This window comes from Athene cunicularia, assembly GCF_003259725.1.
Source record: "Athene cunicularia isolate RWA chromosome 1 unlocalized genomic scaffold, athCun1 chr1_part2, whole genome shotgun sequence".
Classification (NCBI taxonomy): domain Eukaryota; kingdom Metazoa; phylum Chordata; class Aves; order Strigiformes; family Strigidae; genus Athene; species Athene cunicularia.
In genome coordinates this window covers 11,396,295-11,420,520 of record NW_020799092.1, presented here as the reverse complement: position 1 = coordinate 11,420,520, position 24,226 = coordinate 11,396,295, and the positions used below count along the sequence as shown (strand labels likewise).

Here is a 24,226-nt window from a genome sequence, read left to right as displayed (position 1 = left end):
CAGGTGTACAGTGTCCACAGGAGTAGTCTTCAAAAGCAAAAGACTCATCCTGAAAGGAAAATGCCCACTTGTTTTATGAAGTAGGAAGTCAATTTTCACAACAGCTGGATTACCACTGAGTAGGGCAAAACACTGTTCAAGCACTTTAGAACCTCAAAAGCAGTTAGATTTTCATGTGGTGCACTAGTGTTTGAAGGAAACAAGAAACATTAGCAGCATTTAGAGGTTGCACTCATTACTTCCTGCTGTCTCATTTTAATGACGTTCCTCTTGCCCAGTCATGTTTTCCCCAGACGTGACAGTGTGTTTGGGACTTCCATTTCAGGAATATGTGAGCTTTGGCATTAAAACTGCAGAAGAATCAGGCAGAAGGAACTGCAGGAAGGACAAAATCACCAGCAGGTTATTAAAGATGAAAAGGGTTCAGACGCACAAACTCAAATGCAGAGCAGGATTCACAGATTAGCCAAGTATTTAGCCATTTCATGTTTCTGCTGCCTCATCAGAGAGTTTTTGTATCAATTAGCACAACCACATGGTCTCCCAGACCTACTGGACATCCTGCAGGGACAGGAACCTGGAGTATTCTCACTCTGTACCAAAGCACTCGCATGCAGGCCCCAAGATGAGTAGAGTTAGCATTTGCATCGCCACACAAAATCTTGTGTTAAAAGGTTTAGGTTTGCCATCAATGGCTGAGAAGTATACAGCCACTCAGCAAGTCTTGAAAAGAGCAGGTCCCACATGATCTGCATGTTTTAAAATGGATTTCTCTGTGATTTAGACCAGTGTAACATGCACACCTTCATTTACTCCACAAATCTCTAGACAGAGGCCTGAGCCTGTCCTGATTAGTACATGGGTCCTTCTCACCTTTTCCAGTAAATAAATAGCAGATTAGCCAGCCACGAAGGATTGCTGTTAGCTGATTGCTAACAGGCAAACTTACCATTTACTTGAGGTCTAAATGCTTGAGAATTTAAAATGACACCTGGCATGGCCTTCACTCAAGGCTGCCTGCTAAGCTTTTCAGAAGCTGGACGTTAATTGCATTTACATTTGGAAAGGTAGCTTTCAACTCCAGTTCCACCATAACACCTGCCAGCACTTTATAAACACTGGGCAGTCTCAGTACTTAAGGGAATAAGAAGCCACCTGCAATTCAACTCCTTAGGACCCTTAGGAGCCAGGTCTAAAGCACACTAGCAATGGCAACTGGGAGAACTTCAGTTATGCTTACTTATACTTACTCAGAACTTCAGCCATCATACTAATACTTCTTATTCTTACCATCAGAAAAGTTTAATTGTAAAAAATTACAACACCTCATCCTTTTTTTTAAAAAAAAAAATAAAGTCAGAAGCTCAGTTACAGTTGTTACAACCATAAGCTGCAAAATACGCAGTTTGACAACTGTATATGCCCTCTTACCTGAAGGAAGGCACTTGGATTTTCCTCTTACGTATTCTAGCTCTAATGAACCACAATGAGAAAATAAGGAATTAACAAGCTATTATGACCAAGTACTCCAAAAAAACCAACCATCAGAAATAAACCACAGGAGAGTGCCTCATGGAAAGAAACACTAACAGTTAGTTAGATTGGAATGTCAGATTAATTTTATACCCATTATATGTGTCCTGGTTCAGGTAGGATAGGGTTAAGTTTCCCCAGCAGAGAAGGAGGAAGGGATCTCCAGCCGGGTTATTCATACCATGCTGATGTCAGGTCTGGGCGCTGGTGAGTTTGTGGCTTTGGTGATGGGAAGCACATGAGCAAGCTGTCTGTAACCATTGCAGTATTTCTCTGTATATCTTTTGTCCTGTTTACTGTTATTACTGTTTATTGTTGTTATCATTACTACTGTTGTTGTTCAGATTGTTTATCACACTGTTGTATTAAATTTCTTCTTATTTTAACCCAGGGTTTGTGCCTCACTTCCAGTCTGACTGGCTGAGGGTGAGGGAGGGGCAACAGTAACGTGGTCTCCAGTCCCAGCAGGGCCTAAACCACCACAATATGACTGAAAAATCTTGAGGGATCACCACAGCTTGATGAGTTTCCTTCACAGACTCTCCCCACATACACACACTCACAAAGGACAACAACAAAAAAATGCAAGTTTGCTGACACAGGTAATCTAATGGCAGTACTTCTGATGTGTCCCACAAGTCTGACATATTGCACAGGTGCAATTAGTCTGTGTCTATGGAACAAATCTGAAGCTCCTAAATACGTGGGGGCCACTGTTCATGCACATTACAGTAGCAAATTGTCCATGCTTTCTAGATATCCTGAGGTACTTGGCAGCTTTATCTTTTTCCTAAAACCACTTGCAATGTCAGACCTGATAAATGGCACTTGGACCAGGAGATGAAGATAACAACAGCTACTGAATCAGTTTTTAGGGAGCTGGTAAAGCAACTAAAGATGACACAGAAACGTCTCATGTGGGACCTGCTCTTAAAAACATTTCCCCCTTCTTCGGGGAAATGGAAGTGGAGATGGTATATGGGTACCTTTAAATGTACCCGTGTCCTCTTCATTTGAGAGATGTTGAAGCCAGAGGCCTTGCTGCAGCTCTCTCTCCCAAGGGCAATACTCCCCCTCTACAGCAGAGGGAACCACACATCCATATATAACACCAGACATGCGTGTACACACACAAGTGGTAGAGAGAGAGAAAGAGAGAAAGGACAGAATCAGAAAGAGAGACTGTCTGGAAATCCAGCAACTCCCCGTACTCCCACTGTATTCAAAATGTCTGACAAGAAAACTGCTCAAACAAAAGGTCCATCCAAGAACACCATGGTTTATCTGACTAAATACACAACATGCATGTTACCATACTTAAAAAGCAGTCTTCACTTCCACAAACGTCAGTTATGGAGATACAGCTCCTACACTGAAAAAGTAGCCAAGCAGCCTGCTGAACTCATCAACAAAACTGCCACTAAGTCTCAAAAAACTGGACCTCTCCTTGCATTAGGCAGCCAAAGACCTTTATAAAGAAGCTCTTTGGAGTCTACTAGTCTTCACAAAAATGAAATGTGAGTACAAAAACAAGATCAGAGAGAAATTTGGCATGGTGGTGAAACACTGGAAACATGTCTATTCTTAGCACAAACTTTGCATTTTGATGACTGAGACAAACACGGGGGAAGGAGCCTTTCCCTAAGATTTTCCACAGAAATCACTCAGAGCTAAAATGGGAACCACCTGAACTCCTTGATTTCCCAAGGCCATCTTTTAACTAATGAGAACTACAAGCAACTTCTTCTGGAATGCCCTGATGACAGTTACAGGGCCCTACCCCTTAGTGAGGCACTCTGCAAAACTGAAAATACTCCTCCACAATGCTTCCAGCTCTTGCTGTCTAAGAACAAAGGGCACATTCAAACCCAAGTCCCAATAACAATAAAAAAAACCCCAATAAAACAACACAGTGTCACAAATCTGTGAATTGCACATGTTGGCATGGTGTATGGGAAGCATATTGAGTAGGTACCAGTGCTGTAACTGCCCTGTAGGGAAAGATCTGTATTCAGAACAGTCCACCTAAAGCTTTCCTTGACACTAACTCCCTCAAAAATCAAAGCAATAAAGAAGTGAAAGAAGAAGAAAAGTTTTTCAAGGCAAATCTTTCTCATTCTGTATGGCAAATACTCAACTCAGTTTTCCCTGCTATCTAGCAGAAATGTAGGACAAATCAATCTGTCTAACCTTCACTTGACTCCTCATCTTCCTCCTCTTCATCTTCCTCCTCCTCCTCTTCCTCTTCATCTTCTTTGTCCTCAATCTCATGATTTTCCTCAGCCTCAATCTCTTCTTCACTCTTTCCCTTCAGCAGGGCGTGGATACGCACAGCCTCTTTCCATGGCACACCACCCAAGTCTGAAGGTGGTTGCTGAGGCAGCAGTAGTTCATCATCTTCTTCCTCATCTTCCTCCTCCATCTCAGACTCTGAACTACTGTAAAGGTTTAGGAAAAAAGATAAATAAACAATTAGTTAATGTTTCCTAGAACAGCCCTAGACCACTGACAAGTTGTTTCAATACATGCAACCCCAAAATTTACAACGGAAACCATAATACTATTTTTCTGCTTTCAATATTTCATAGGCATTTTAGTGACAGCATTGCACATCAGCTGCAGTATGGTCCTTGTCCTGCTTCTTTTAAAGATGGTGAAGCAGCACAAAAGAGCCTGTGAAGCCAAGTCCAAATAATTGTGCAGCATTAATTGTTACAAGTTCATGACAGTTGAATACAGCAGAAACTACTTTCTTCGTATCATATTGCTTGGGATAAACCAGTGCAAGAGTTCTTAGCAGTGCCAGAATGTAGAAGGTCATGTCTTTCAATAATGGCAGCTACTGCTAGCATTTTGGACAGCTAAGATGTTTTTGGCACTTGATGGGGTGAACCACAAAAGACTTTGAGAGTAGAAAGAACACACAACAATCAGGCCAGAGGATACAGCATATGAACTAAAGAGAGCTGGAGAAAAAAAAAACAAACATAATTCCTCACTGCTCTACATCACAGACATAACTATAATATGTATTCAGTTTAGTACACAGTGTACATAGTGACAAGAAACTGTAGGAAGAAGTGCAAGGCTAATAATAATAATGAGCTTCTTAATCTCACAGCAAAGTCTAAAACATGCAAAACACTAAATCATTAGTGCTTTTTTTGGTAGACATCTCTCTAATTCTAACAGTTCCTCAGTATAAGCAGCAGGGACAAGAAATGTAACTGCCTATACAGTGACATTTAATCCAGCTCACTCTTACATACTGGACTACCTAGAGGTACTGGGGTGAAAGAAGGTTGCATTTGTCCTTGGAAAATTAACATGAACTACAGCACATTCAGAGGACATACCTGCATGGTGAAAAGGTCCTCTTCCTTTGTTTTTCTTTAATAGTTCATTGTCATAAAAAAAACTAGAGCAACAGTAAGATGCATATAAATCTTAAAAGATCCAGATTAATCTGGATTGAAGAAGAAAACTGTCTGTGAATGCTTAAAATTTGGGTGACTCATCTGGGAACAGTATTCTACTTCTGTTGCTTCCTTATGACAGCTATCACTGTAGTTAGCAGCCTTTGGCAGAACCCATTCCATATAGGTAACAAGAGGGAAAACCGACAAGTTGAAAACAATGAAGTTTAAATTTCACGTAGGTCTATAAAATATAACTTGTAAAGATGTTGTTATTCTGTTTCCCATACACAGGTTTTTTTACAGTATGTGACAAACTGGCAGTTTCAAAAAAAATTACATATGGTGGCACTCATAAAGCAGATAAACATATTCAGGTGCAGGACTTCAAATTAGTCTAACACTACACAAACATACCATATTTACATAATTTTATTAATCTACGTGTCTGAGAAACTATTTTTGATAGCAAAGCTAATAAGGAAAACACCACTTTTTTCATGCTCTGATTGTCATGTACTTCTGTCCATAGGCTCTTAAATTCTCCTCAATGTTCTGCACATATATAACATTATTTTGCTGAAATTGCAACCCACTTTTTAACAGCATAAACTGAATACTTATTTTTAACAGGCTGCCTGATTTTTACATGCTAAATACTGAACACATACACTGTTACATGCCATGGACTCTGCATATTCCAGGAGACTGAAGCATATTCCAAAGGCTTTATGCATATATTGTCACAGAGATAAAAAGTGATGTTCCCCTCCTCCCTGATTTACTTTCCCATCCTTTGGTATGCAAATAAACCTGACAGGTGCTGCATGTTGGGGTTTTCATGTGCTGTCAATAATGTTTACTGCTGTTCAAACTGTTGCCATGATTGCAGAATAGAATGAGCTTCTGATCTTCAACCAGCTGGCTTATCACATGTAATACTGATGACACAAATTCTTTACCACATAGCTCACTTTACCTTCTTTGGCTTTTATTTATAACTTGGTTTTTGTTTGACCTTTGAATACTGAGAAATTAGAAACTGAAAGATGGCAGTGAGATGGCCCAGTATAGTGGCCATTCCTTTCAGCATGGCAACCTTGTGCCACAGGAATTAATTCAACAGCTGAAACTTTTTTTTTTCCCTATAAAACAGAGATCAAAGACCAAAGTAGGTTGCTTTATAGAATTCGTATAAGCAGCTAAGTATCTCGTAAAAAAGGGTACATACAGAGATTTAGTGCTGAGGAGAGGAACTGAAACCTAAACTGTGGAAATGAACCGCTTCTTTTCCCTTGCCACCCAGACCCACACAGCACAAGCCGTCCTATGGTACCTCCTCAGAAGGCCACAGGGTATTATACCAAAACTGCACATGACCTACTAGGAGTTACTGCAAGTTAAATGCAATGAATAAGGTATCTCAAGGTTTTTTCTGCCCCTCAAAACTGTGTAATCAGGGTTTGGTTGCTTAAATGATTTTTTTCTCATTGAAGCTTAAACAAGATTAACTCTCTTTTATAAAAATATACTCTGAATACTGTTTTCTAACTTCCTCTGCAGTGTGCATGCTCCTAAGTGTGTGTGTGATAGGAAACTGCACCAAGTGTGTGGTGTCTGCTTGACTGAGAGCTAATGCCTCAATGAACCTTCAAGCCCAATCCATCACTCTGTAAGACACAGAGGGAGCAAAGAGTTCCCCATCTCCTCTGCCTGCTCCTAATCCAGCAGTGCTGCACCAAGACAGTGACGGTGATCAAATAGAGCTTTGCTTGGCTTGTCGCAGCGGTCAAACTTTTTATTTTTCTGAAAAAGTGGTCAGACTTCTTCTTTTTTTTTTGTTTGGTTCTTTCATTGAATTGGTACATCTGAGCAGAAAACACCTGATAATTACATCATCGAGAAAATTCTCTCTCTGATGTTTGGTCTGAACAGACTTATCAGTGCTCTGAGTAAATTGCTTGCCATATTTGGATTTGGGACATAAATTTTTCCAGGTCAAACTTGACAGGGAATTTGATGAATCTTCTCTTTCCTCTCTATCATAGACTGTGAGTTGCCCACTAAACACTGTTTTTCAAATGAAAAATTATACAGTTCAGTCTATTACAAGCAGAAATACTCAGTTAATTACAGGTTATGGGGATGTATATAGGACAAAGAAAGCTAAATGTAACACCCTACAGGAGGAAATCAAACTCACTGACCTACTAGTGTACTGCACTGAGTCTCCACAAACTTGCAAAACACCTCTTGGAGATGACCAACAGCTTTATGCCAAAATGCCAACACTCCACTTTTTTTAACTAACTCTTGTCCTTTGGAAGTCTTCTGCCATTCGCTGAGCGGGCCTACTGTGTTCTGATTTACTGAAATCAAGACCAATAATAATAATAATGATAATGTTCCGTACTAGTAAATTTTGTTTGAGCTAGAAACATAAAGGACTAAAACTCCCTCATTATCATTAATGCCTATACTGTCACAGCTGATATAATTCCTAGGACTGAGCAGGGAGCTAAAGGAAGGATGAGTGAAGCAAGCACGAGTTTGCATCTCCTACAAATAGTCCCACAATTATTCAATCACAGCACTAGAGAAGATCTCAATTATGTAAAATGTCGAAATAGTTATTTCTAAAGAAATTAACATGTTAAGAAATTAATCAAAAAGTATTATTTAGGTTTTGGAGGAAACAGTTGTACAAGATATTACTAATTGCCAGGCACTTACATGAAAGCCACACCTTCACGAGTCCACACATATGCATTCTCTGTCAAGGCTGAGTTCAGGCTACTAAAAGTCACCCCTTTCCAGATGCTGCATCTTCAAACTTATCAGATAAATAAATGACAGATTCTGTACTACACTAGTCCTGTAAACATTTTCACTCCTGCAGTCTTCACCACATCAATTCAATTTAACATAATATAAATGTAGTACAAAATTTCTCATACAGCCCTATAAGCTTGTAGGATCTAAGTCTCAGGAAACCAACACCAGCATTTTCTGAGTTTATTTCAAGAAGCCTGCTGGACAGACTGAGATCTGAAAAGGTAAGGGTTGTTATCGCTACAGAGAAAAGCAGATTATTAAAAACCATATTAAGAGATCGAGGCTCTGCAAAAAGTGGGTGATTGACTACAAAGTTCACAAGCATTCTTCATCAAGTACTTTCTCTCAATGATTCTTGCAACAACTATTTCCAGTAGCTGTACCTGTATATATTGGGATTCTGGTCTACTTACTGATCATCAAGTGAACCCTGATGAACTTTGCTGATGATACCAGGCTGAGTGCGGAAGCGGACACTCTCCAGAAGGGAGAGCCACCCTGCAGGAAGACCTGGATAGGCTGGAAGAGTGGGCTAACAATAACCTCATGAAGTTCAACTAGGAAAAGTGTAAGGTCTTGCACCTGGGAAAACATAATCCAGGAGTGCAGCACAGGCTGGGATCTACCTGGCTGGGGAGCAGGTCTGGGGAAAGGGACCTGGAACAAGCTCAATGTGAGTGACCAGTGAGCTGTAGCAGCAAAGCAAACCAACAGGATAATGAGTTACATCAACAAGGGCATGCAGCAGAGATAAAGAAGTCATTATCCCACTCCACTCAGCGCTTGTCAAGCCAGACCTGGAATACTGTTCTCAGTTTTGGTCCCTGCTATGCAAAAAAGGTGTGGCCAGGCTGGAGAGGGTCCAGAGGAGGGCCACAAAGATGATCAAGGGACTGGGAAGCCTGTCATGTGAGGAAAGGCTGAGAGAACTGGGTTTGTTCAGCCTTGAGAAGAGAAGGCTTAGGGGACACCTTATCACCATGTTCCGGTATTTGAAGGGCGGCTACAAAGAAAATGGAGACTCCCTTTTTACAAGGAGTAACATGTAAAAGATGTGGGGTAATGGGCACAAGTTACTTCTGGGGACATTTGGACTGAACACAAGAGGGAAATTTTTCCCAGTGAGAACAATCAGCCACTGGAATAATCTCCCCAGGGAAGTGATGGATTCCCCAACATTGGACACTGTTAGGATTCAGCTGGAGAGGGTGCTGGGCCATCTTGTCTAGACAGTGGTTTTAACAAGAAAGGTTGGACCAGATGATCCCTGAGGTCCCTTCAAACTTGGTATGCTATGATTGTACAATATTGCAGATAAAGAGAACATTTGTGATGGTACTACATGTTTTTCAGCAGCCGTAACTACTGCTTCAAATTAATATCTCTCAGGCATTGCATCAGCATTCAGTCAGTATTACATGGGTGTCAAGCTTGAATCTTTAAATCAAAAGTGGTTTTGAACTGTAATGCAAAACATACAGAACAACATTGGAACCCTCTCCCATTTTAATCCATGTTCTGTTTGCTCAAAAGATTAACTTGTCTTTCTTACAAATGAAAAAAATATTTTAAAAAAACCCTTCCAATTTAGGACTGAATTTCATGGTATTATGGCACTATAGGTGTCTTCTAAGAATGGTAGTAAGCTATTTAGAAGAATGGAAACTACAAGATAAAATACCTGTGTACATATGCATAACATTTTCAACAACTTTAGAAAGGGCAACTTGATAAATAATACGTTAAAAAAGCTAAGGGAAAAGCAAGCAAAAGTCTGTTGGGATGGGTATAAAAAAAGCTTATGGACAATGTGTGCTAACCTGCTGGCCACATCCTCTTCTGTTCCTTTGTCCAACACATTGCTCAGGTTATGCTCTGCCAGCGTCTCCTCAGGAACCTCTTCCAGTTCTTCTTCCCGCTGCAGTGACAGCCGGTAGTTCTCCAGCTCAATCCGCTCAGGTGTGCCACGCAGCCGCTTAGCAAGGCTGGGCTCTTCCAGCCCATTTACATTAGAACCTAAAGAATAAGCCAGTAAATAAACAATAAATGCAACAATCAGAACTGTAATGTTTTTAAGAAAATTGAGCAATTGGGAAAAAAAGGGCATGAGGCAGAGGAATGTAAATAAAACAAGAAAATACCTTATGTCATTATTCTGTTCACCACTACTGGCAGAACCTGATGGGGAGCCAGACTGCAAAAGTGAATCTTAGTGGTTTTGGCTAACCGATGCTAAAAAGAATGTTGTGTCCCAGTTGAGAGAGGAAATAAGGACATTTTAGCTGCAAAAAGTAGAGCTGCAACAAAGTCTATGTAGTAAGTACTGGGGAAGGCCTGGCCACAGACTGGATATATTCTATGAGACACAGAAATGCTATGGGGCAATCCTGCTGCATGTTAAAATTGTTACCAGGCAAGGCAAGACTACAGACCTAGGGAACAAGAAAATATTATTACTAATTAAGGATGAGGGAGGAATGAACAAGGCCCACTTAGAGCAGGTTTCAAAACTTTTTATAGACTTGAATTAATTTGCTTTTTAATCAGAGTTTGTGATGAAATGCACCACAGGGAAAAAATCTAGGTAAGATGTTTACAAGAACAAATCCCCTGAATCCCCAAAAATTGCAAGGACAGATGAACCAGGGAGTTGGAGGAAAGTATACAGGAGCTTCATTCACTGTGGCACTCAATGAATTAGAAGTCTAACCTGCATTCGTTCATTTCTTTTAAAAATTATAGTATTTTAGCTTAAATACCATGCCACTGTTTACCCTTACCCAGCTTACTATTTACAGAGCCCAATCTTTCCAAGCTTCTGTTTTGCTTTGCTAAACAAGCCAAGTCTTCCTCTCATGAGATAAGCTCTTCAGTGTACTGATCATCTCCCAGGTCTCTGCACCTGTCCCAGTTTGGATTAATCTTTCCAGAACCTGCATGATTAGAATTGAACACAGCTTTCCAGATGAGGCCTTATCAGCGTAACATATAACCCTGCCAGAAATCTCTCATCTGGTACACGGTGAGAACACACTTGCCTATTTATATGCCACTTAATACTGGTGGCTTTTATTTACTCACTGATACTCAGATCTTTCTCCTTCTTTGCTTTCAACTGATAAGCACCTTGCTGGTAGCCAAAATTCTCAACACTTTCTTCATGCATGACCTAGTACTTTCTACTATTACATTGCTATTTTTAAAATTACAGTCTGTCTGCAACATTTTGCGGTTCTTAGTGTATGACGTGCCTATCCTCCTCTGCATTGCTGAGGGTTGGAATTGTTGTCTTAGCAATGAATTTCATTAGTATATTTTTTTCCTTTTCTTTTTTTGCCAGTAATCTTTGTGAAAGTATTACAAACATCAGTCCCAGATCATTTTTTGTGGAACTCCACAGTCTGTAGGTGACATCCAACCCCATTATTTCCTTTTTCAGTGAAACCTCAAATCTCTCATTTAAGTCAACTTCTTAGCTACTTGACGCTTCATGTACTACTCTGTGATTTTATCCAATTTAAATAATTATTTCCATGTGGAGACTTCAAGTGCTTTATTGAAGTCCAGACTGTTCACATTTCCCTTATGGAGGCAGTCAGTTACTTTGTCAACAAAAGCTATCAAGCTAGGCCAGAATAGTCTTTGGTGAATCCGTGTCAGATTTTATAACACTTACCTTCATAAGATCAACGAACTTCACTTGCAGAACTAGCAGTCTTTAGATATTCCTTCAGAGAAGGTGTTTTATCTGTTTAGATTAAGGGATATGTACTTGTTCAGATCACCTTTTTTATTTTATTTTTAATCGTTTAATTGAAGGTCATATTTCTGTCACCCAGCGGTCACATAGTATTACCCTGAATTAGGTAGTCAAGATACATCAGGATAGCTTGATTTAATCACAAATTGGTACCACAAAGCTCACAATTTCATTGTACAATTCTTCCACTCTTCTGAAGCAAAGACTACTCAGTTGAATTTTATTTTCACTCATTACAGTATAGTAAGATTTAAACTTTGCTTCCATATTCATCAGATTAATTTCATTTTCCAAATTTGGCTGCATATTGACTTATTTTGCTCCCATGTCCAATTTCATTGTCCCAACATGTAACTGGAGGCCAAGTATTCATTTGATTGCCTGACTACATGTAAAATTGCATTTTATGTCAGCCCCATCGTCACTGTAGACACATTTCTGCTTTCCCTTACCTTGCTTTTACTTACATGCTTAAAGAATACAGCTGTTTCCTTTCCTTTCCTTTGCAAAGTCTAACCCAGCATGAGCTTTGGCAATGTTTATCCTGACACATTTTGACCTCCAAGACAGTTTTCATTTTCTTTCTCCATCCTTCATAGTTTCTTCAGTTTATTCCTAACAGCCTTTTGTTCAGGGCAATTACTCACTCAGTATCTTAGTCTTTCACACAAAATGAGATAGGTCTTGCCATAATTAGTGGCATTTATTTCCAACCCCTCTCCAGCAAAATAAAATCTCATAAAGACAACTGCCAGGAGTGTTTTTCTCTCTTCCTTAGTACTATTATTGAACTCTTCTATGATGTGTCCAAGCGGCTTCTGTACCCTCAGCTGGAACTACAGGGCTTCTTTACCCTATAAATCCCAGATGCTGGATCAGATGGCAGGTGGGAACATTAATTACCTTGTATTTCCAGGGATGCTGTTGTCTCTACTATGTCCTGCTGTTAAACCTTATGTTATGTTAGTATTTTCAAAGTTTAGTGAAACTGGACTGCCTTTTGAGCTGGGATTCACATTTCATTTCATTTTCTCTAAAATGGTGATACCACCTCAGCCAAATCTATTTTTGTAATCTGTGTTACATTCTCCAACCCTGAGTTCACAGTAACAGGGGCACTGACCTGGAATATTGCTCTACCATTTCTGGCTGACAGTAAAGAAACAAAGGACTCTGGGTAACTCAAGAACACAAAGGTGAGGGAAAACAAAGAAGGAATATACTAAAATCCACATAAACAAGGTGTTTTTCTACTACTTGGAACTCTATACATAACAAAGCCATCAGCTAGGCTCAGCTACTTCAACAGAAGTATCTTTTCATAAGCTGTTTTAACTTATTCTCTTCTGATGCATAGCCCAACATAGCTGCAAAGTCCACAAGCAGAAAAAAAACCCACAAAAAACAAACCTCAAACTTTTTATCCACCTGACATTATTTCACTCCTCTTGTTTTCTAACAATCTTAAGGGATTTTTGTCAGCCTTTTCAAAGTAAAACACACAAAAAAATCATTCCCATATAATTAAATTAAATTAATGGAATATTAAAAAAAATAAAGCTTGTTCCAGTGTTGCGGTATCTAAGGTGGGGAGAAAGACTGGCAGCAATCACAAGGCAAAAGAGGGCTGAAAATCAAGCTGACATCTCTTTATATGTATTTGGTGAACACATACAATCTTTCAGGTATGGTTTTCAAACCAGAAATCATCATCGCCCTTCTCATCCTGAAGACCCAGTATAACTGGTACATAGAGAATCAAACCAATTCTATCACATCACAAAGTGGGAGTGACCCAATGCAACTGTGTTAAAAACCCCTGAAAAGACAGAAAACCTGCCTAAACTTTAAGGCAAAAGGATGTGTTCAAGCCAAGATGTCCTGTGAGCCTGACAAGTACTTTGTGCCTCAAAATCTCAAAGAAGTAGGAAGGACATCCCCAGCAATTTCTCTAATTATATATCCATATACTTGAGATGCAGGATTGGTCACATCACTTCACTTTGCAAAGAAAACAGCTCTACATTGGAGAACTTGATACAGAAACGCAAATACCAGCTTCAGCGAGGGATTTCTAGGAGCTTGCTCTATATGGACCATTTGGTCTACTTGGTCTATTGGTTTTGTTTCTAAAAGGTGCCATGAAGACTTTGCTGTCTGCCTGCAAAGCCATTATCAAACTTGTTACTAATGTGAAACAGGACAAATGCTACAGATAGCCAATTTCCTGCACTATGAAGCCACCAACTCTCAGAAGGAAAAGAACTACTGTTCACAAACCTGCTTAAGGGATAAAAGCAAGTGTGAGATACAGGTATCATTAACACAATCAGATGATGAAAAATTGGCTCATATTATGCTATGAAGTTCACACCAATTCATTTGAAGCTACAATAAGAAATAATAAATAGGGACAAGGAAGTCTGAAGCTTTCCTGCCCTTATATATATAGCTACATGAATGGGCAAGGTCTATACCAGTGCAGTTCCTGTAGACTCTGAAGCTTATCCTCTGGAGGGGAAAGGTGCACCTCTCAAATCATTGCTCTGTATTCCCCAGACTGTTTTGTAGCTTGCTGGTAGGAGACAGCTGCAGAGTGCCCTCATTAACCATTAGCTGACATTCTACTTTATCAGTGCATCTGGGCCCACAGAGCCAAAAGTCAGCAACCAGTCCCAGCTGAGAGAAAAGGTGTTGATGATGCTGTGTTTGCCAGAAAAAAAGTTATGTTACTAGACAGAGAGGGAAGCTACCTGAAAGCCAAGAGCAGCTTCTCATGCAATCAACCGATCTGCTAAAAATCCACAAACAATATCCAAAATAGGACACATTTTAAAATCTGATTCTTTACTTTGGAAGAGTCAGTGGGCCATGAACATTACATAGATCATCTGAAGGGAACTGTTTTTCTTAACAGGATAGGCTACTTAGCTATTGCATGAAAGCTGCCAGAGTCCTCTATTTATCTCAGCCTTGACACAGCCTGCCTCATGTAAAGAAAGTCATATGATCAGAGATAACATTCCTACACTGAACCACTCCTTGCCTGCATGAATGTGTCTTTTTCCATCAACTTTGGCAGTTACTGGAAGGCTTGAGAGAAGATCCCTTCTCGATTTTCCCCCAGTGCTGCCTTGTTCTGTAAAATCTATAGATTATTCTCATGAGCTAGCTGAAATCTTGCCAAGGTTACTCCCTGACATAACATTTGATGAAGATGCAGGAGAAAAGTAGGAATCTGAGAACAATTAATTCATCCCAAAGGGAAACTACCTGCCTATTCTACTAGAATTTATTTTTCACTAATCACACAGTACCTCTAGACTTCCTTTTCTTAGTCCAATATGTTAAGATTGCAAAGCTCTCAAAGTTAGATGTCATCTCTTGTGAAGTGTGGGTCCAGTATTTTGCAGACTCAGCTGTGACCTTAGGGAGTTACAGAAATTCAGATAAAGGAGTCTACTATTGAATATGTGCAAAAGAAGGAAGGAATTAATACCTTTCTCAGGAAAACCTTCATTTTGGATTTCTCAGATCTTGTGCTTTTATGATAATGTGAAACACTGTACCTGTTTATTTTCACTTGTCTTTTCCAAACTCTTCAATTACTTTTACCTCCACACAATTGTTTGAGAACACAACTATGTCAGATAAAAGAAATCCTATAGAAACAGCAGCATATTGCATATAACAAAGTCCAGAGATGGAAGATGGGAACTTTTCTGTGGGAGCTTAAAAGTGACACAGCGAGCTCTGAGTCAGAAGGTCCTCTGATTTTGTTGCCATTAATTTCTAAGAAATATCTTTTGGGGTATGGTTTCTGAAATGTGATGACAGTTCAGCAAACATTATCACTGAGGTACGGAGAAGGCAGCAAATGAAATCCAGCAGCATTTTTAGGCTTCTCAGTTTTCATCTGTGTTAATGTCAGCTGAGTTTCATTCTTTTCCCAGAAGTTTTACCCTCACCCACTTCAATTCTATTAACTGCCTCTTTGTGTTCCAACTCCATTTCTTAGCCAAGGGCCTCAAAATGTTTTACAAGTTAAAAAAAACCTATTTTGGAAGTAGGTGAGTACTATAGAGGCATTGCACAAGTCCAGACACAGAGGTTAAATACCAGCAAGGCAGTCTTACAACAGACTAGTGACAGTGCCAGAAACAGGATTCAAAATGCCCAACTCCATTGTTTTCACTTTCAACTTCACTTTAAGTCAAGACAAAACACTTTAAAGTCAGAAAGGGACTAAAATATGTCAGATTTTAAGTGTAATGATTATGGTTGAGCAATGGCACCTCCTATGAGATGCTCGCTGCATTCAGCCATTGTGTAAAAAAAAATAATAATAATAAAAAAAAATCTTAGTACCGAGGCCCATTGTTGAATGATACACATATTGAAACAGTAAGTCAATTAAGACATTCCATTTAAAGCAGGGCAACTAATTTTTTCCAAGAGATGTAGCCAGAAATCCTTTCCTTAATCCTCCCCCAAATTAGTATCTAGCCACTGTTAACAATTTTTGTACTGCACAGTAACAGACACATAAAATATGTAGATGGCAACTCTAGGTGTATTAAATGGAATGGATTTTTTGAGTTAAGAAGAAGTTTAAGGTTCTAAATCCAGATTCATCCATCCTTTAAAATTTATCTTTTTTAAGAAATGTCTCCAGGAAACTGCTGGAAAGAGCCCAGCAGGTCTGGTGAATTCTTGTCACTGCTTGTTCACACAGCCTCACATCACATACTGCAGAACTGCACATATCCTGGCAGCATCCCCTGAATTTTGATAAACACATCCTAAAAGCCAAAAAGGGTAATATAACACTGGCTCAAATAGAAACAAGAACACATTTTTTCAAACATAAATATTTAATAGTCATCAAGAGTCAATGTTATTTTGATATAATGTATCAACTTTCTCTCTTACTATCCCTAGGGTATTCCCAAGTCCTCAGGAAACCTGAATTACTCATTTGTATTAAGAAGCCATCAAATCTTAAATTTTCTGATGTCTGCATTTCCAGTTTGGTCCATAGCACGTTCTGCTAAAAATAAAAGCCCTGAATTCAAAAAGGACAGTATGATAAGAACAAAGTCTATTCATAAGCAAGATAGCCAGAGTGTCCATGCACAGGACTGAAAAGGAGCTCAAACCTTAAGATGACCTTACCGAAATTCTTCTGTAACGCACATCTTCACAATAAATAGTATATAAGATTTCTAGAATATATGCTCTACTGAGCCAAAGATCTTGGAGTTTGATATGGAGATTGTACATAAGCAAACTGCCTTATGCATGTTGGACTTGACCAATACAACTGTCCTTCAACTGACATTTAAAATCTAGGGAACTAAGGAGACACAGGGCAGAAGAGCAGCTCTTTCTAGACTACCAGAAGAAAAAGGGTTTTGCCACTGAGCAACTAACATACTTAAGACCTCTATTACCATGTCAAGGCTCAAGCCTCAAACTGTCAGTCTAGCAATTCTTCCTAGCAAATCGGGGACCTAAACAGAGAAATGGGGAGATAAGCTATACAGACAGAGAGGTGTTTTATCTAAATATCCTCTGATGCATAAGTACCCAGCAGAGAGTTATTAAAGAATCAACACTACTTCCAGTGCTCACCAAGAAGTTTTATATCATTACTTAATTCAACAGCACACAGAAGATGAAATAAAAATCAGTGAGATTCCTATTGGTATCTACTGATTCTCTAAGTAATGAGGAGCAGAGAGGCTCCCAAGGTCCCCCAAACCATTATAATATGTATGGGGGAACAACTGACAGCTAAAATATTCAAGAGATTCTGAAACAGATACCCCAGAAACAAACATATGAAGATGTAAGTCCTCCTCCACACATTCCACAACCTCCAACTAGAATTAAGTTCTTCATATCTCAGATACTGTCAGTAAACGTGGAATCCTCTGAAACATAAATTGAACTGACTACTGAATGAAATTATATTTTTCTCTGATGGGTGCTGCAATGTTTTCCCCCACCCTCACACAATTTTGGTTAAAATAGACTTCTAGATTTGTCAGAACAGACACTGACAAAACACTGCTTCCTACAACATCAGTAGGGCAAGGCCTAGAAACAGCTGTCAATTTGACTGATCTGACCTTTCTGTGTTTTTAGTGGAAGCAACCAGAAGTGAATATAATGAACCAGTTTTATTTCAAGGTCATTTGTAATTTATAATTATGTCTTGAAAACAAATATAAATTCATCTGCAACTTATAAAGTTATGTTTAAGAAATAGATAGTGGTTTTCATAGGCAGATGTAAATCAAAATTAAAAGTTCAGTGTATGGTTTAGCAATACAGAAAAGTTGTCCTCATTGCAGCAGAGGTATAGAATAATCTAGAAGTATAGCTATTTTTGACTCCTGGAAAGAGCCCAGTGTTGTAGCTGGTGGGTGGAGAAAAGAAACAGGGGAAAGGAGGTATTAGGTCACCTAATTCAAGCCCTAGGGAACACTGCTAATCTTGAATCTCCTTATTGCATCTTTTCTGGCAGAAAATCTCAACATTTGTACACATTTCACTTATACTGCTGTCCAAACAGGTTTCCTGCATTAGAGATATAAAATCTCTAAATCAATTTATATTGTCTGTTAATTATTGGTGTGTTTATTATTCAGGAATATTGTAACAGTAACATATTACCCATCATTTTCCATTTTGTTCAAATCACCTCAGATATCTGAACTCTATCCAGTATTTTGATCAAGTCTATCAGATGTTGCCTGGCCTTGTTTCCATTTCCTAAAAGACGCTGAGTGTGGGAGGGTTGAAAAACACTAAATGATAATCTGACTAAAGATAACATTACTTTGTAGGCATAAATTTTGTCCTGGAAGCTATTAAAGGTATGTTACCTCAAAGAACCACCTGGGATGAGGCACATGCTGGGACTGGCAGGGATAAAAAGGAAAGAAGAGGAAGGCCACACTACATTTTAAAATATCATCATGACATTGGTTCATGAGGCGTTCCTCTTTTTGAAGTGAAGTGCCCTCTTTGCTTTGTTAAATTAACTTGGAAAACAGTTTTTGAGAGTGATCAGTTATAAGACAAACAGTAAGCCCTTTTATGTTGTTATAAAGAAAGCCTCTGCTATCTTCTCTAGTACATAAGACTTCATATAGTTTATTCATTGTGTCATCTGTCATATATAGCAGCCTTCCAGAACCTCCCATTTTACTAGGAGGGATCAGACAGGTGATTCCCACTGTGCAAATAACTCAAAGCTGAACCAAGGCCATTTCCAGTAGTAAAGGAATCTATCAATATAAATATTGCCTACTTTTTATAGAAACTGGTACTTCCAATTCCACCTTGAATACTGTATGATATTTTGATCATTAAATACCAACCAATCAGGAACAAGAAATTTTACCATACATAATAAAAAAGTGTGGAATATAAAAGGTTTTCAGTTTCCTGTTCAAATTGTGATCATATTCAGAACACAGCTTTCAAACGGGTATCTCTTTTCAACTACTGAGCTAATAACCACTGTCTCTTCTGCTGCAATGTACTACAGATTTCTGTAATCACTGGATCTCAGAATATATTTAGATACTAACCATATCCTTACTTAATTTCTATCATTTGTGTCAAGATTATGAAGCGCTACAAATGGAACAGGCTGAAATCTGAGGCTGGCAGTTACAGGAAAATATACTAGGGAATACTTGCCCTAAGTAAAAGCTCCATATACTCCAAAAAGCATCGACATCTGCTCCCTCATGCTGTTGCATACTTTTCTGTTATCTACATTTATCCCACATGCTCTTGTATAACTTGTAAAGCAACTGAATATTCCAAGCAATCCAGAGCTGCACACCTTAGTGGGAATTTTTCTGAAACTAAGGAAATTTTTGTATACCTGTCCCAGTTCCAAACAGAAAGCTTCCAAAAGACATATTACTGATTAAAGATAACTTACGCATCAGTACTGATGTTTTAAATCACTGAGTTACCCAAGCCTGAAAGTATTTGAAACATCTCTTGAGTAAAAATGTCCTATTTTTAAACACTTCCACCCGCAAGCCATCAGATAAACTTCTGTAACACCAGAAAGGACAGTTATGAAATTTTCCTAAAAAAGAAAACAGCCTTCTGGGATGACAGCAAACATGAGAAATGTCAGACTAAACATACATTTTTGAGAGAAGATGTAAGCAACTAAACAGAGCATAGAAGTGCCATCTCATCCTTAAGGAGTGTCTGCCCATTTTTGTTTGGAAAGCATAAGCTCTACATAACCAGGATCAGCTCAGCAACCACTACATCTTCCTCCATAAATACACTTCATAGAAGCGGGATAATAGGTTCAGTGTTGACTCTGGTCTATCTATTCCTTCCCTTTAGATTATTTATATTTGGTTGTCTGGGGTGTTTTTAAAGTTTGTCATTCTCCTCTTGTTTTTCCTTGTATTTTAAGATACCTTACTAACTACATACCTTAATGTGTTATGCTGCTGATCACAAGCAGGTGGTAAAGGTAAAGCTATCACTGGCTTGTTTTAATTGGTATAGAGTAAACAGACATTTATTCATTTGTTTTATTATTTTAAAAGTACCTTACACTTTCTCATTACTGTTACAGAACATTAAAGGAAAAGATCTGCATGAAACAGTTATGCTGCTTTCTACCATACCAGATGAAGAAGTCTAGATTGTCCAAAATGTAAAACAACTTGTACACAGCAGGCTTTCTACACTACCGTAGTGATGTGTTGCAAAGGAGATGGTCTGTGCCAACACGCCTCTTGGAAAAACTGCTACCAAAATATATCTGATGAGGCAAGCTGTTTGGGATGCATCGTAGAAAACACCTTAGCACTCCCAAAAGCTAAAATCTTAGAATTAAGTTTCCAAAGCCCTGTGAAAGCTAATTCAGTTCATCTTCAGCGGCAGTCATCTGTTTTTTGAGGAAACAAAACATCCATGTTGCCCACAGACTTTTGTGCATTTGTGAATGGCTCCGTACCTCAAAGTTTTGAAGTGATTTGCACATGTAATTATGCTACCTTGTTTCCAAAAATTGTCTTTAATATATTACTATTTATATAGTGAATTTCAGTCCTTCAATTTCAGTTCTGGGATAAATAGTTGGATGTTAGTTAGCAGCCATGTAAGATTTTCTGTGGATAATTTCTTTTTGATTATGCTAAGTAGGACAATAACTGCAAAAAAGTACATGATACCTCATTTTCTGTATGACTAAGCCAATATTTAATCTATTTATTAAGTTCTCAAAGTCCTAAATAACATTAGAAATCCTCAGAAGTGCCAGATGCAACGGAAGGACAAATCTGTGTAATTCAAGATTCCCAGGATAGCATATTCAGAAAAATCAATGTGTTCTCTTTATAGAGCTACAGGCAAAGAAGCATGTACACTCAGCAAGACAATGGCCCAGCCCAAATAGTCTACTTTTCTTCCTCATTTTCAGGTCATTTTATTTGCACAACAAAGGTTAAAAAGAATGATATTTGACAATCTGTTACTTGGTGCTTTATTTACAGAACAAAGTTTCCTCTAGAGTAAACCATGTTAAGGTAAGCATCTTAGGTTGGAATGGGGGTGAGGAGAAGCGGTGCCAATGAGGGGAAGAATGCTTGAGAAAGGTTCTGGTTTGTTTCACAAAGAGAAATAGAATGCCTTTAACAAAAAGTGACTTTTGATTGTCAGGGACATGGAAGGAGTTTGCTTGCAGCACCCCTCTCCGACCCAGTGGGACAGGATACAGAGCTTAACTCTTTCTGTAGGATTTAGTAAGAGAACACCAGAAGCCAAGAGACTAGAGATGAACCATAGGCACAGACACAGAAAGTGTGAGACATCTGTGTAGACTTCAAAGACAATGACATGAAAGTACTTAGGAGCTCTCCCATCACACAAATACTTGGTTTCTCGGAGTTTTAGCTGAAAACAATGCCTCCTATACTGCTATCATAAGGAAGCCTGATTTCACCTCTGATGAGGATAAGCTCAGGAAATTCACTTTTTTAAAATTCATGAAACAAACATTTGATTTCTTAAGAGCATCTATGTAGCTGCCAAGTTAACAGCTTTTCTGATACAGAACAGTGGAGGCTGTTCTAGCTGTGCATCGAAATGACAGTTCTAGTTCACACACTGGCACATGCAGTTTTACACTGAACACTGATGGCTCCTTCTCAGAGCTGAAGGCCCATTTTAGCCTTGAAATCAGGACTACTGATCACAGTAAAGAAAAACGAAAGGCAATTTCAAAGGTATGAAGTGATTACTTTCCTCCAAAGAAGGAACTCTTATGTACAACAGTTCTGTGAGCTATCATTTAAACATAACTTTTCTGGCCAAATAAACTCAGAAGAGAAGACATAGCGTTCACAATTAGACTCCAAAAGCCATTGGCTATTACAAGATTTTAGTTGCCAATGGTGCACTAGGAGGCATGAGAAAAGACACAGAATAAGTTCCTAATGTAAACTAATCCAGTATATCTTTGAAAACAGGAAAATGCAGCTCAAAATTATGATTCCGCTCTATCTGTTTGTCATGGTGAGAACATTACAGAATAACCTCTTAACAGTCTTGAGGAAGGGAGGTCATCTCCTTGTGTGCCACTCTCCTGAGAGAAGATTTGGCTACAAGGCTCTGTATATACTCATTTTCTGCCTTTCCATCACACTGAAACATCCCATCATCACAGCTGCTGCTATACCACCAAGAGGAATCAAATCCTGCCAAGATGCTTACCTGTCACACCAGGTGCAAAGGCTATGCCTCCCTGTCCCCAAGCGCTGACTTGCACTTGCAAGTTCCTCCTCTCCCCTCACACGTCGGTATCATTGCCTTGCTGACAGAGTGTGACAAAGACCTCTGGCCTGCAGTAAGGCACACAAAACCACCTCCCAAATGGACCAGAATCAGTGAAGCCGATCTATCAGTTGAGAGTATATCTATCCAAAGGCAGCTTTGCCAAAGCAGTAGAATATTTAGTATGGGAGTCCTTAGCAGGTTTTCTACAGCAATATGTCATGCTGTGTAGTGTATGCCCTACACTCTGAGCAAACCACAAGATAACAGCAAAATGAAAAAAAAAAAAGCCACCTCACAATACAGAAGCAGCCTGAAAAGTAGTATTTTGCAGTGACAGACAGCACATTCCACAGAGCGCCCAAAAATGTCTTCTGCATTTGAACTTGCAAGATCTATTCATTCCACTCTTCCTAAGCTCTGCATCCCCTGTAGCATCCCTCACCTGGAACCAGTGGAGGGAGAAGGGGGAGGACAAAGAAAAACTCAGAAACCTGAAGTTTGTTTGGAATTTATTCCCTTGAACATTTCACACAGTTGAACAAATGATGTCTTGATTTCACAGCAACAGGAAAACCACATGTTACAATTCCAAGACGCACACACCCAAAGCAAAAACAGGTTAAAAACAACTGCATAAATCAAAATCTTCAAAGAGGTTATACAATGGAGACATGAAGCCTTTCTGAGCACTAATTATCTCACTTGAATATTACCTGTCACCAGGTTTATTTTATGCACAGTCCCTCCTTTTCTCTGAGGGAAACAAACTCAAAACGGTCATTTCTCAGATTCCACTTTTCAAAAAAACCAGACATTTTAATTCTGCAATTAAAAAAAATAAATCCAACTCCTTCACACAAGCTTGATACTATTTTTCTAAGACACAAAAACATTCAATAGAGCTCTTAAGAGTGCCCAGAAAAGTCATATCACCCTTCAGAATATACACAGACAAACAATAAACAAATATTCCAGTGGCACAAGTCTACAGGTCTGAAAGCTAGAGAGAAAGGCGGAATCGGGAGCCCAGTTACTCCCAAGAAAAAGTGTTCTTAGCAGGATCCAGCCATGAGCACAAACTCAGCACATTGCTCTTCTCTATATCCTTCCTCTGTCCAAAAATCTTGTTTCAGGATTTTTCAGTGAAACTATCAGGTCAGCTGCATCTGCACTCTTTAGAACAAATAAGCTTTTCATCATGCCTCTGTCTTTCCAAATTTTCTGGGCTTCAGATTGCTGGTCCTTTAGCATTCTCGTTTCCTTTACATCAAAGCCACCCAAATCCTGGTAAGAACACTGACAAGAAGCATGATGGACTGGGAACAGTCAAGCACTTATCCTAACAGAGATTCCTGGCTTGCTATTGAGCAATGATTCACTGGGCACTGAACCTTGGTCTTAATCAGGCAACCCACACACTCTCCTCAGCTTCCAAAAATACAGGGTCTGTTTCTTAAGTTTATATTTTAAATGTTCCAACAGAGAGAAATAAATCTTGCATCAGATCTCTTTGGAGTTGTATGAAACCCCATAAAACAGTTCAGTATCATGTGCCATGTCCTGCAAAACACACCACCATGGCTCCTCCAAACAGAACAGACAACACTCAAGGCACAGTAGTAGAGAAATTATCTTTCCTCCCAGTTTGTGGTGCATCCTGAAATATGGATGTACTTTTTTTCCCCTCTCTCTCTCTTTTTTTTTTTTTTTTTTTTTGGGGGGGTGGGGGTATGGATATGGATGTGTTTGTAAATGCACAGTGGTTTAAAATTAAGGCACCACAAATAGAACACTATGTCACAGAATTACTTTGCTGCTCTCTTTATAATTTAATATTTAAAGCAGACCA

General features: G+C 39.0%; 1 protein-coding gene across 6 annotated transcripts in view; it reads right to left on the bottom strand.

Annotated features, from left to right (window-relative positions):
• MICAL3 (microtubule associated monooxygenase, calponin and LIM domain containing 3) overlaps nt 1-24,226 on the bottom strand; it is a 155,216-nt gene that overhangs the window by 42,056 nt on the left and 88,934 nt on the right. For all 6 annotated transcript variants that reach the window (XM_026868080.1, XM_026868081.1, XM_026868083.1 and 3 more), the window contains 2 exons: nt 9,605-9,800; nt 3,724-3,971 (listed from right to left, as the gene is read on the bottom strand). In XM_026868080.1, coding sequence (XP_026723881.1) covers nt 3,724-3,971; nt 9,605-9,800 — 444 coding nt within the window. The remainder of the gene's footprint in view (nt 1-3,723; nt 3,972-9,604; nt 9,801-24,226) is intronic.